The 14,110-nt window shown below is 41.7% G+C and overlaps 1 protein-coding gene across 3 annotated transcripts; it reads right to left on the reverse strand.

Moving 5' to 3' along the window:
• Nucleotides 1-818: 818 nt before the first annotated feature.
• LOC146622765 (cytochrome P450 4B1-like) lies at nt 819-9,774 on the reverse strand. 3 transcript variants are annotated; one of them, XM_085366396.1, is made up of 12 exons: nt 9,392-9,774; nt 9,083-9,227; nt 8,933-8,977; nt 8,717-8,844; nt 8,459-8,583; nt 8,196-8,350; nt 7,986-8,092; nt 7,011-7,201; nt 6,739-6,872; nt 2,527-2,591; nt 2,076-2,158; nt 819-1,723 (listed from the first exon to the last, which is right to left on the reverse strand). In XM_085366396.1, the coding sequence occupies exons 1-12, from the start codon at nt 9,749-9,751 to the stop codon at nt 1,546-1,548; spliced, it is 1,716 nt and encodes a 571-aa protein (XP_085222522.1). In that variant the 5' UTR covers nt 9,752-9,774; the 3' UTR covers nt 819-1,545. The 3 variants fall into 3 exon arrangements, 2 of the variants coding, with proteins under 2 accessions (XP_085222522.1, XP_085222523.1); XR_014906584.1 differs by lacking the exons at nt 819-1,723; nt 2,076-2,158 and adding an exon at nt 2,725-3,187 and having other exon boundaries at nt 2,561-2,591; XM_085366397.1 differs by lacking the exons at nt 819-1,723; nt 2,076-2,158; nt 2,527-2,591 and adding an exon at nt 2,625-3,187.
• Between the last annotated feature and the right edge of the window lie 4,336 nt (nt 9,775-14,110).

Below are 14,110 nucleotides of genomic sequence, written 5' to 3' on the forward strand. Positions count from 1 at the left end.
CTCCTTCCATCAGTGAGAACTTTGAAGATGAAAAGAGGCTGGGTCTTCCAACATGACAATGATCCAAAACACACCGCCTGGGCAACAAAGGAGTGGCTCCGTAAGAAGCATTTGAAAGTCCTGGAGTGGCCTAGCCAGTCTCCAGACCTCAACCCCATAGAAAATCTGTGGCGGGAGTTGAAAGTCCGTGTTGCTCGGCGACAGCCCCAAAACATCACTGCTCTCGAGAAGATCTGCATGGAGGAATGGGCCAAAATACCAGCTACTGTGTGCAAACCTGGTAAAGACCTATAGTAAACGTTTGACCTCTGTTATTGCCAACAAAGGTTATGTTACAAAGTATTGAGTTGTATTTTTGTTATTGACCAAATACTTATTTTCCACCCTGATTTACGAATAAATTCTTTACAAATCCTACCATGTGGATTCATGGATTTTTTTTTTCACATTCTGTCTCTCACAGTTGAAGTGTACCTCTGGTGCAAATTACTGACCTCTGTCATCATTTTAAGTGGGGGAACTTGCACAATCGGTGGCTGACTAAATACTTTTTTGCCCCACTGTAAGTACTTGAAATCGTTTCAGTTCTGGCCCTTTCAGTTGCAATTTATTTGTTTTCCAATGTTAACTTGTCATATTTTAGTAATACGTGAACATCTGTTATAGTTACGTTTTCATTTCATATATAACATCGGTTTGTTTTAAGTGTTTTTCTTCTGAATTTTCTGGAGTATAATGTGTAATGTTGATAATGCACAATGCAAGGTGCCACATGATTCATTACTGAAGAATGTAAAAAACAGTTTAAAATGGTTTTCATATCATTTATTTTGAAACTTTCCATTAAATGGTTTTCAAATTTAACTTTATGTGTTTCTTAGTTTGAGACTAGTTGGTTAGTCTATCCCCCCTCGTTTAGTTGACTAAGCAATTAATTGCCAGGAACATCCCTGGTGTGCAGATGATTTAGGTCGTGCTAATAAGAATGGTTATGTTACCACTGCCATTTCCAGCTGAGGGTTTTTTTTTCTTTAATCTGAGTGGAGATCTTGTCATTGAGAAACTGATACTGCGAACCTGAGCCACCACTAGGCAGAGATGGGAAGTAACGATGTACAAATACTTCATTACTGTGCTTAAGTAGAATTTTCAGGTATCTGAATTTGTGGTCATTTTTTTGACGGCTTTTTACTTTTACTGCTTACATTTTCACTGTGATGATGTCACTTTCATTGTGACATCATCATCCCATAAGCCAATGCAGGTTTCACAAGACATTTTTGAATGAGGACATATTTATGTATTTGTATTTGTAATCTCTGTTATTTTTGTAAGAAAAAAAACAACCCAAAATTGGGGAAATTATATACAATGTATTGTGACACATATTCTCTATGACAATTTCTCCCAAAAACATAAATTGCACGACAGAGTCCATGAATATATATATAAAAGCTTGTTACATAGTAGAAGTATTTCAAATCAACATAAATTATTTACTTTCTAAATACAGTAATTTTTAGCAGTTCTTGCAGTTAGTGCACTTTAGCTCTCTGCGTCTAAAGGTTTGATCTTGATGTGGATGCCATTGAGTGAGCGGAGAACCAGTCGGGGGATGATCTTGGGTTTCATAGTGGGCTCCGCTATGAGCTGGTATCGCTTCAGTGTCAGAGCTGTCACCACTTTCATCTCATTCATAGCAAAGTTCTGACCGATGCAGTTTCTGAGGGAGGAAAATATTAAATGTAAGAAATATACAAGTGAATATTCTAAAGAACTGAAAAATGATGAAAATAGTTTGATCCTTCTGAGATTAGGACATGAGGAATATGAATAGTAGGGATGAGTATAGTATGTTATTTTTTAACATTCAGGGCCAAAGGTGCTTGCATTTTAAATGGGATCAATCTTAGATTACAGTGAGTTCACCCTTTCCCCTACTTGCTTTAGCCCATCATAAAACCAGTTTTTATTGTGTTGATGTAAATGGGGTCAGTGCTAAGTTACACATTCACATACTTGAGACTACTACAAGCAGTCTCTATACAGTGATATAGTTTCAGGTGAGGACAAACCTTGGCCCAGCTGAGAAGGGCACAAAAGCATGAGGAGATCTCATGGCAATGTTCTCTGGTAGGAAACGCAGAGGGTCAAAGACCTAATGTAATACAGGACAAAGAAAGAGAGCAGTGTTATGTCTATTACTTGTTTTCTGAACCTTATCACTCTTACCACTTGCGCAGAGAAAACTGCATTCTGACACATAATAAAGTAAGTCATTAAACCAGCTTGAATCTGTCCTGAGGTCCACTTTGGCACCAGGGACCTACCCACCTCAGCAAATACAGCACTAGTAATTAATTTAATGCACCAGTTTCATGATTGCTTCTTCAGTTATTTGATAAATTATTTGCAGCCTTTTGAGCAGAGTGCTGAAAAACTTCATAATTTTATTTCATCATAGATTCTGTTGATGATGTATTCCATGTAGTAAGTTGTGCTGGGAATAAAATTGTCTTTACTTACATTAGGGTTTTCCCAGACAGATGCATTCCTGTGAATTCCATACACACTTATTCCAACAACAGAACCTACATTTGAAAGAAATGTGTACTTAGTTTATTATTATTAAAAGATTATAGGGTGTGTCTAGCTGATCATTATCATACAAACTAAGCAAACATACACCATATCCTCCTATGGCATTCCTAAGCCCATGCTCACCGTTTTAGTTCTGGGAAGGAGAGAGACTTTGCTTTACTGAAGAAAGGACTGGATAGTGTTCTTGGGCCTCACAAGCACTTTTCTGAAGATTATAAATATCAGATCTTGCTCGATCACTTGAAGTTCCCAAGTGACTGGATCAAAGATAAGAATAAATGTTGGAGATGTGGCTGGAATCATTCTGCTGAAGGCATGCTTAAGAAACCCTGCAGCACTTGTGGTGAGCAACACCTCCTTGTATAACATGTCCTTGCCAAGGGTAAAGAACAAAATCCCAATATTCTGACCACGTGTACTGCATCCAGTGTCATCTATGTTGACCATCCCAGTCACTCCGGTATGGTGACGTTGAAGGTGGTAAGAGTCAACTCCACAATGGGAAGAGGACCATGGACACCTTGCCGTGCTGGATGACGGTTCAGAGAGAACCATAAAATTGCCTGCTGCTGTGAAGTTCCTTGGCCTTGCCCAGACAGATGAGGTTCTGGCCCTACAAACCATTAGACAGGATGTCCTGCAGCTGAATGGGGGAAGCATATCATTGGAGGTGTCCACTAAAGGTAAGCCAAAGATGAGGCATCAAATACTGAATGCTTTCACAGCAGAACAACTGGCTCTAGCTGAGCAATCCTGTCCAGTGGAAACACTCAAAAAGAAGTACAGCCACCTACAAAGACTTCCCTTCAAAGGTTTCAGCCGGGTGAAACCTATGATCCTGATTGGATCAGATCACCTGCACCTTCTCACTCCTGTTTGACCGGTGATCCGGGGACCACCTGGAGGGCCAGTAGCAGTCTGTACTGAGCTGGGGTGGGCGCTACAGGGACTCGCCAAAAGTCTACCACATCCAGCGGATGAACAGGCATGCTTATGCTCGTCTTTCATCACACAGACACCACAGCTCTACAAAAATATTGAAAGGCTGTGGCAAATTGATGTCCTCTCTTTCAGAAATGAAAAGGAGGTCACTAGGTCAAAGGAGGACCAGTAGGAAATAGATATCCTTGAATCAAAGAACGGGTACAGTTAGCTACTCCATTGCTTCGCTGCAAAGACTTTCCTCAGGTGAAGGCACCTCAAGAGGCTGTCATGGCTCTTCAAAGAGCCAATAAGCATCAACTATGCAAGGACCCCAGCAGAGCACAGACATACAACCAGGAGTTCAAGACAGTGGAGAAGGCTGGCAATTTGGTAAAGTTGACTCCAGAGGAGGTGAATGGTTCAACTAAATCCTGGTACATTCCACGCCATCTTGTGCATCACAACAACAAAACCTGCCTAGTCTTCAACTGCACCTGCCAGGCCCCATGCTACAGCGTGGGGCCTGCTGCCAGGTCCCACGCTTAGCCCTTTGCTCCTTGGCGTGTTACTCTGATTCCGCCAGCATGCGGTGGCCATAAGCTGGGATATAAAGGCCATGTTCCATCAGGTACGTTTGCTTTCCAAAGATCAGCCTCTGCTTCGCTTTCTTTGGAGGGATGGACAACAGGAGGATCCACCTAATGTGTATGAATGGTGACTGTTACCATTTGGCATGACCTGCAGCCTTTGCTGCACCACTTATGCTTTACAGCAGCATGTGCAACACCACCGTGAGGGGGAATGAAGATGTATACGAATCTGTCCACACTGCCATTTGTGTGTCCATGTGGACAACTGTCTCCAGTCGCTTCTGACTCCACACCAAGCTAAACAACTCCTGGACAAAACAAGGCAACTACTGGGCATGGGAGGATTTGAAATACTGCAGTGGGCCAGTAATGTGCCAAAGGAGGTGTCCTACCTGCCTACTACTGCCCGTTCTGACAGCTGTGAGCTCTGGCTGACTTCTTACCAAGCTGACCCACAAGAGTCGATGCTTGGATTATGTTGGCATTGCCCCACTGATACCTTGCCCACAGCACCAACTCTTCGCAATGCGTACAAGGTGTTTGCTAGCCAATATGACCCTGTAGGGTTTCTCCTTCCCTATACCACTAGAGGGAAGATTCTTGTACAGTCTATGTGGCTGGGATGAACCTGTCACCTGTGTCCTTTGTGCCGCCTGGGTAGAATGGAAGAAGGAGCTACCATACTTGCAGAGCATTACCATACCAAGGTGTTATATGCCACCTGTTAGTCAGTGCTGCTCTCACTGGAGCGCAGCTTGCTAAGATTCTCCAAACCTAGCTTACTCTACCGCTGCAAAATACTATCTTGTGGACTGACTCTACTACTGTGCTGAGTTGGTTGCAGTCTGATTTCTGCCATTACAAGGTCTTTGTCGGGACTTGAATTGCTGAAATCCAGGAGATCACTGGTTCTCACCAGTGGAGGTATGTCATGTCAGTGGAAAACCTGGCTGATGACATCACAAGGGGGAAGGGACTCTGTAGTCTTTCATCAGCCAGCCATTGGGCTCAGGGCCCCCAGTTTATACAACAAAGTTCAGTGCACTGGCCCTACTGGTAGGGCTGAGACTTCAGATGAGGGGTTGTTATGTGGCCTTGTCACAGTGGCAAAGTCTCTTACTCCAGCCCCAGGAACTTCACATCTTGGGAGGAGCTTGTGAAAGCCACTTACCATGCTCATCACGGGGCAGCTTCTCCTCCAATGACTGCCACTGATCGTGTGGAAGCAGAGATAGCCATCTTAAAGTCAGCTCAATATGTTTCCCTGAAGATGTGATGGCCCTGATGAAGGGAAAACCTCTGTCCCCAAATAGTCAACTTTGTTCGCCCTGCCTTCAATATGATCCGCTTACTGGCCTAATAAGGGTTGGATGTCACCTGAGATGTGCTGAAGGTCTGGACTCAGACACCATACACCCTACTGTGCTACCTCCCGAACACCCACTAACTAAGCTCCTTGTCCAGTACTTTGATGTGATTTTGTTGCACCCTAGTCCAGAGCATGTCTTTGCAGAGATAGGGCGCACTTATTGGATCATCAGAGGTTGACAAGTAATCTGGAGACATCAAAGACAATGTGTAGACTGCCAGAAATTCTCACCAAAATGGCCGATTTGCCCACAGGAAGATTCCAGATCCACAAACCTGCTTTCTGGTCAACTGGAGTTGATTGCTTTGGTTCCTACACGATCAAGATAGGCCGGAGGCATGAGAAGCGCTGGGGCTAAAAAATGTCATCTCTGTGGCCCATATTGGGTAGTACTTTAATAAATGTGATTGCTCTTAAGAAGCAGTATCAGGTTGATGCACTGCCTTAGCAAATTTGTTGTGGAGGAATTTGTGGCCAGCTTTATTACCGTTTAATCTTTATTCATGTTCTACTGTATTTCCTGTTCTTGATCACAGAAACAACACCATATCACCCCTCCACATCCTCCTATACCATGCCATATCTCCTTGTACCTAAATAAACTCCACCTCTTACAATCTACTCCCTGGATGTCAGCCTCTCCTTCTGACCAAGGATAACTATTGTAGCAAAAACCAACATTAAACTGATGTGCACCATTCTGTACAGTGAGGTTGCAGAGTGCATAAAAATCTCCAACGCTCTGCTGACTCAGTAACTGCAGAGCTCTAAACCTCCTCTGGCATCAACATCAGCACAAAAACTGTGTGCCTGGAGCTTCATGGCTCATGGATTCCCATGGCTGAGCAGTTCCAGTGAGTGTAATGTGTAGGCGGCGGTGTACTTTCTGCCCATATATATGATAATAATCTGGTGCCAACATTTAAATACTTCAATTTGGAAGAATGAAGAACTGACAAAGCAATTACGCCACACGTTTAAGAGATTTATACTAGTTTATAGAAAAGAAACTCTATGTGACAATACAATCAAATAATACCAACGTATCCTTGTAGAATAATAAAGTAATAAGTATTAAGTCGATATAGGTCCTTTATGGAAATGTAAAAAAATTTAATTTTTGTATCTAAAGAAAAACAACGTCGGTTAAGAGTTTGTGTTTACCATGTAGCATGAAATGTTTCCAAAAGCATTATTAAGTGAAGACATTTAATGTTTACTCTTTGATAATAACAACAGAGTAAAATCACTGACCTGCAGGCACTGTTCTCCCATCACAAAAGGTTACAGTTTTGGTGGTTTTTCTGGAAATTCCTGGTACAGGGGGGTAAAGGCGGAGAGCTTCTTTTATGCACATTGTAGTGTATGGGATTTTACTGAGATCCTCCCTTAAAATGAGACCAACATGCAGTTAGTGAAGTCAACTAATAAGAAATCTTGTTTATATGTCTCCTAATAAAGTTTTGGTACCACAGAATGGCACCAACTTGTTTCCCTATTGCAATGTTGTCCTTTCACAAGCCTACCACTCCATGGTTTCCTTGTCATGCAAGGCCTCCATAATCTCCTTCCTGCAAATCTTCTGATGTTCTGGGTTGCAGGCCAGACAGTAGAGGATGAAAGACAGGCCACTGGCTGTGGTGTCATGGCCCTCAAACATGAAGGTGTCCACTTCTGCCCGCATATCTTCATCTGACAGACCCTGCTGGTTCTCATCCTGGCGTTGAAATAAAGGATATTTACAGTTGATAAAAGACAGAATGGACTACACTATACTCTAACTGGGCTTCTCAATAAAAGTGCTTTGTTACTTTTGCTGCTCAGGCTCATTATATTACTGCATCACCCGACTTCAACTCAGCTTTAGCTGGATAACATTCATCCTTATACAGATACCTTTATAAAATTGGGGATTTATTCAGCAGCCAAGTATCAAGGTCCGCTGTTCTTCTTAAACCATATAAAGCACTAATTGTTTGTTTTTTAAGCAAACACCTGCCATGCAGTTAATTATTGATTTTATTTTTTCCTGCCAAGGACAACAATTTGCTATGATATACTCATAAAGGAAGCCAAGTCTACTAAGAGAATAAACATGCTAGCTGAGACAGCCCCTACAAGCTGCCGTTTAGAGAAGTTTTTGGGAAAGAAACTGGGCAAAACACTAACCAGTGTTGATCATTCTCTACACAAAAGAGATTTTGTATTCAGGTTGCTGCTCACGAGAATGAAAAGGCTGATCATCGTCTTTGTGTCAGAGGACATTAACATGCAGCTTGGCAACAGCATGCATCTTTGCTTATTTGCTGCATGCATATGCTATTTCAGCTTTAGGCCAGTACTTCAGATATCTGACACGATCTCAAGTTGGCACTTGCCTTATTTTCTGTATGACCTTTATGCAGGAAAACCCCAGTTTGTGACTTGCCTATACATTAAGCAAATCCTACAATGGGAAATGTGTTGAAGTAAGAGGCTGAAACTGATGACACATAACATACTCTTGCAAAGAGAAGGATGTCCAGAAAGTCCAAATATCTCTTTGCCTGTATTTGTCCAAGCTCCTTCTCTTCCTTTAGTGCTTCTCGCCTCTTTCTTATAACTTCCTCTTTAGAAAAGAATATAAAATGTAAGCATTTGTAGATCTGACACTATAATGTGAGGCTCACTGATTTTTGGCAACGGTTCAGATGAATCAAAGCAAAGCTTACCTGTATGACTGAGGGTCACCTGACGTGCTTTTCTGTATCTGAAACCATGTGGGCTAAGGTGGAAAATGAGGTCACTGTGGTACGGAAACATTCTGAGCCGAAGATCAATTAGAAAACTGAGGTCATAAACTGCTTTGATGTATGCATTTGTTCCACTGAAATGACAAAGGAGGCAAACATTAAATGCAGATTTACAACAACCAAAGACTCAACATAAAACTGACACTGTAAATGACTCTTTAAAAAGATTCATCTGGGCTCACCCCTCTGTCTGACAGTTGCTGTAGCAGCTGAAGGCACACTTCATAATGCTGTCCAGTGTCATGAGGCTCATGTGTTTAAACAATTCAAAAGGCTCATTTGTGCTTGCATAACTTTCCCACTTATCCTGCCAACAATGAGAGAACAGATGTGATCTCTCTGCAGGATACAGACACTGCTCCTGCTTTACTTCTATTTACTGACACGTGCTGACTTTGAGTTTATTTATCAATTATGCAACTAAATTGTCTTTAACGTACCAACATAGTCTCAGCAGACTCTGACATCAATTTTACGTATGGTTTCAAAACATCATAATGGAAACCTGGTGTTAAGAGCCTCCTGTGGCGGAACCACTTCTGACCTTCTGACACCAACAACCCATTTCCTGAAGAACATGTGCACGGGTGAGGAAAGCAGCAAAACAAACAACTCTGCACTTGAAATGCTGTTGAAGGGAGACAAATGAGTCTTACCAATCCAACCCTCAATAAACCGGTAGACAAAATCATCTTTTGGTTCTGTTAGGAAACATAACAAATAAAAATGGTGTTAGGGACTTTTAACTTTACTACACAGTTATAAATGTGCATCAACACAACAACTACGTAAAACATTTCTCACACCTGATGATGTCAGGATAGTTTTTGCATAATCTGGATGCTGAATATTGATGATACTGAGAAAGGGGCCAAACCAGATTGGGAAAACATATGAGTACTCCTGTCCCCATTTCACTACCTTGTCCATATCGGTCCCATCTTGTTTAAACTGAAAGAGAAAAAGTACAACTGAAACACATCACAGCAGGCAGACTTTACACGCTGTCAACTGTGTGTCTCTGTTTGCAGAATGGTGTTCTCCAACATGGTGTGGTCAGCTTTACTGGACGGTTACACATGTTACAGCTGCTGCGAGTGTGTTGATACAGTTACCTCCAGAACATGTCCAAACAGCCAGTGTGGCGGCGGCCCCCAAAAAGCTTGGAAGTTCCGCAGTGCTTCCCTTCTTTTCGCAAATAGAATTGTTAATTTATACACCACGGCAAAAAGACAGAGCACAACAAAGACGTAATGCATGTGAGGCCAGCCCAGCTGAAACTCCGCGAAAGTTTTAGTTAGTTTCATCTTGCAGGTGCAAGTGTCTTCCGCCTCCGCGTGCAGGAAAACCTCCCCAACAAAGCGCAAAAGGTGATCTGAGCTCACCTTTCTGATAAGAGCTGGAGGAAAAGCGATGTTTTCAGTGCTGTCTCCGGTAGGCGGGGAGTCTGACACCCAATAAAACGCTGACTTCATGTCCTGACGGAACTGTCGGCGTTTTGAGCGCAGGAGTTCAACAGCAACATCATTACGGCGGTATATGAGAACTGGGATGATGAAGATGCAAATATGGGAAGAGCAGAAATGTAGGTTTTCCTTTTGGCTATTCTGTTTGCCTTAATTCCCAAAGTGTAATTGTGTCAGTTGTTGTACTTTGCAGCCAATAAGTTGGTTACAAGTGCTTTGTGTGCACATGAAGTCCAAACTCCAGTGAGTTTAACCGTACAATAAACTGTACAAACAGCTCAATCACAGTTTGGTTCAACCCTCACAAACATTATCTCAGCATAAAATACAATGTGAGAACATATTTGGCATCTATATATTAAAAAAGAAACTGGTTTGCGATGCACATTTTGTGTCTTAACACCCATACTAAATGTAAGAAGCAAATCATATGCCAGACCACATCAGAAAAACAGTGTGGGTGACAACCTTGCTAAATTTCCTCTGTACTGGCTGTTGGACCACTTCCGATGTGTCAGGCTCATTTAAACTGTTAAGCTCAATCTAAACCCTTTTGCTGAGAGGCAGAGTTTGTGATCTGTGTTTTTTATGAGCAGTAATGGTACAGCCAGGATGCTTCATGTTCCACCCTGAAAACTAAAATAACATCAAAATCAAAGGTGGAAAATCCTAAATTAAAATAACAGTGGCAATTGTGATGAAGTGTTTTGAAAGGATCAAAAAGACTGTCCTGGCTAGCGTGGACTCTTTACTTTATGCATATGCGTATAACATGTAACACCACAGTGCATCAGTCTACTGGTGAGTCACCATTTGCTCTGATGTTTGACTGAGATCCCCAGCTACCTGTTGAGTTTTTGTTGTGTAGGATTCAGGAGCCTGTGGCCCCTACCTCCTGCATACCAAGTGAGCCAAAAAGCTCAACGTCCTCTGTGGTGCTGGTCTGCACCGATCAGCTGCCAGTTACGGCTGGTGTTCAAAACAATATTGCTTCTTCACATAGGACTACTTGTGCTAATGCTGGAACGCGCTCGAATCGACATTATCTGCCCCAGGCAATAGGAAGTAGAACAACAGGGGCTGTGAACTCCCAGGCACCTGTGCCTAATACATCTACCCTGTTTAGACCTCGGCAGTGAGTGTCAATCGTCGGGACAACGATTCAAACACCAGGGGTAGATTGTAGTGGGTTACATTTAGTTCATGTTGTTTCATACATGGTGTCTGTGAACACAGCATGAACATTCACCCCTTCCTTTGCTGTTAATCAAGAGTCGGTTATAAGGAACATCTGTGGTCTATTCTTGACCTCTCGCAACTTGCACTCATTACTGTTCAAGGTGGCAAAGCTCACAAGCTGTTAGGTATTACAGACTGGATTCATTTCCCGTGACAATTGATGATTTTGTGTAACTGTTAAAGGGTGGTAAGTGGGATCCTCATGGGTTATCTACAATTTAGTGTATAGTAGGGTGGACCCCAGATGACAGTTTTCCCTCTTTTGTTACAGGCCTCACACTGCTGCTGTCTTGTTCTAGCCTCGTTGTAGTTTTACTATTGTTAATCAAAAATCAAATCGAATCAAAATTTATTTATGTAGCACATATTAAAAACAACAAAGTTGACCATAGTGCTTCACAGTCAGTAAAAGCATATAAACTGACATTGACTGGTTCCTTGTTTTATGGTATTTTACACATCAAGAAATGGGTAAATTGCACCTTTCAGATTGGAGTGAGGTTTGCAGTGAGACTACACAGGTGAGTAATTGGTGGCACTCCCCCTGTAGGTTGCCTCCCCAAGTGGGCGGTCACCACCATTTCGTTTCATTATTTTATTTTTACTTTATTAACTAACTCGGCTAGCACTGTGTCAGCGAACCTTGTCCTTTTAAATAATGTTTATTAATAAAGTGTTTTAAAGAACAAGGTAGCAGGGCTGCCCTGCTACCTAAAATGTTTTTTTTCTGCTCTACACTTTGAGTAGCTACTGTAATCTCTCCTGGGGTGTAACCCCCTCCCTGGGTGGCATTATCAACACCATTTAGTCACATTTACCGGTATTCTGCCTTCACACCACCACACATGCATACAGAATCAGTCCAATCATCTGTGAAAATGCTGTGAAATGACTGAAGCTGCATTTAATGCTGTCAGACTCTCTGAGAAGCTGCTGCTGTTACTCAGACTCACCCTTTCTCTGTAACTGAGCTCTGAACTTCCTGTAAGATAGACCCCACTCAGTCAGAGTTGAAAACCAGACATCAAACATCAGAACTGTGAGCATTGGTATTACTCAGGGGCACGTGCTGAGTACACTGCCACATGCTGTCTTCACATATATGAGTGTGTGCACCACCTGATCAATACCAGAATTATAACATTTGCATATGTGATTGGGCCGATTACTGGTAGGGACGGGATAGAGAAGTGATAGGACTGGTGGCCCGGTGTCAGGAAAATAATCTTGCCCTAAAAGTAGAGAAGGGCAAGAAGATCATTACTTATCTGAGGAAAAGACACTCCAATATACATCAGTCACACAGAGGTAGAGAGGCTGAAAGCCTTAAATTCATCAGGACACACATCTAACAGTTTCTCAAAGATGCTGACTCTCAGGTTACCAACAGAAACATCAAGGACTGTGACCTGGACGAGATGGAGCCATTCACTTCCATTTTAAAAAAATTTTTTTTTGTTCTTTTACTTTGTTGTGTTCTCGATGTCATCACACAAGTTCTGTTTTGGTCTGTCACAAGATGTGTCTACATCTGTTAAACTGGTAGCTGATAAGTAGAAGCATACTGATTGCAAAGAGGATTAAAATACATTTAGAGGACTTAGCATCTGAGGCTCAAAGTGGCAGGTCTGGTTATCTGAGTGATTCATTACGAAGATATGGTGGGTCATTGAGTTATGTTTTTGACGAATTTGATGTAAGGTTGTATTTTTTCTACAATTTCAATATTTTTTTTCACTCCTTTAGAATGTTGAAAATACTATTAAAGGAAAGCAAAACGTACTTTTCTGTCAAAACACAGGACTGATTTCTATCATGAAATCATATAATACAAGTGTATTACTGACAGCAACCTTTTCATTCCATATATTAGACCAGCATCATATGAACCTAAGTGTCTTGCATTTATTCCGACAAGCCACTAGATGGTGGCTTGTGCACAAAGGTCAGCATCCTGGCTACACACTTACATCGTTTTCCATATTGTGCTAAGCATATGTGGCATCACATGAAAGTTTTGCTTCAAGCTTCTAAAATTTCACAGTATTCTGATCATATGTGTTCTTTGGTTTTTCAAGTATATTACTTTTAAAAGGTTTGTTGCCCACTTTACCACCACAGGTGTACTGTCACAGTTTTTTTCTGCTCGACATTTAAGTGAACTTTTGCTAAGCACTAACAGAATACAGCTGAGTAGACACTAGCACAAGAACAAATACCAACTTAAAAGGCAAAATAAAAGGTTAGTAAAAAGAGAATTAGGATTTAAACTATTCTAAATGTCATGTAGCATGTTAGCATCTCTCACATGAAACAGTACAGTGCAGTTTATACAACGTATTACTGTTTTGAACAAATCCAGCAATGGTTATAAGTTCTCTGTGTCAAACAGGTAATCAGCTGGCTGTAGCTGGTTAATAAAGACTGTGGCCATGTTTAAGTCCACCATTAAATTGTGTTATATCTTATATAGTATAGTGGTTTGGATTTTTCTCTTTCAAATGTGGACAGAACAGACGTAGTAGTAATTGAGAGGAGAGGGTAAGTGATTTGTAGCAAAGGTTCCTAGCTGGAATCGCAGATTAAATGCTGTGGTCTCAACGCAATATGCATTCTGACCACAAGGCTGCCACATAACATTGTTGTTTCTTTTTGATGTGGTGCCTGGTCTGACATCGGCCAAAAAGTCAAGTCAAGTCGGCTTGAGGTTATTTCTGCATGAGGCAGCGACAGAAGATGCAATGCATTTTGGGAGTTTTCACAGGAAATTCAAGTGATCAGTTATTAGGATCTTAAATCAGCGAAAGGTTGGCAATCTGAGATAAAAGAAAGAGGACGTCATTTCATTTTTATACAACCTGTACTGGTGACTTTTTGTCCTTGTGGGTGTGTGGATTTTGTAATATGACTGTAAATAAAAGAGTACTTTTGACTCATGAGCCTTTCTGGCCCTTCTTGATACTTTCACCCATCGTGCATGAATTGCAGAAGGGGATTTTAGCGTGTCTTTGTGACACTTCTGCACACGCTTTAACGACTCTTGTTGTGAATTTGCTCCAGCACCTGGCCTGTCTAACAGCAGAGATAGGCAGTGAAGCTAAAGTCTCGCCCCCCATATTCACTTGCATC

Source organism: Diplotaxodon limnothrissa, linkage group LG11 (assembly GCF_057381915.1).
Source record: "Diplotaxodon limnothrissa isolate DT_005_m linkage group LG11, D_limnothrissa_male_GT1.1, whole genome shotgun sequence".
Taxonomy (NCBI): domain Eukaryota; kingdom Metazoa; phylum Chordata; class Actinopteri; order Cichliformes; family Cichlidae; genus Diplotaxodon; species Diplotaxodon limnothrissa.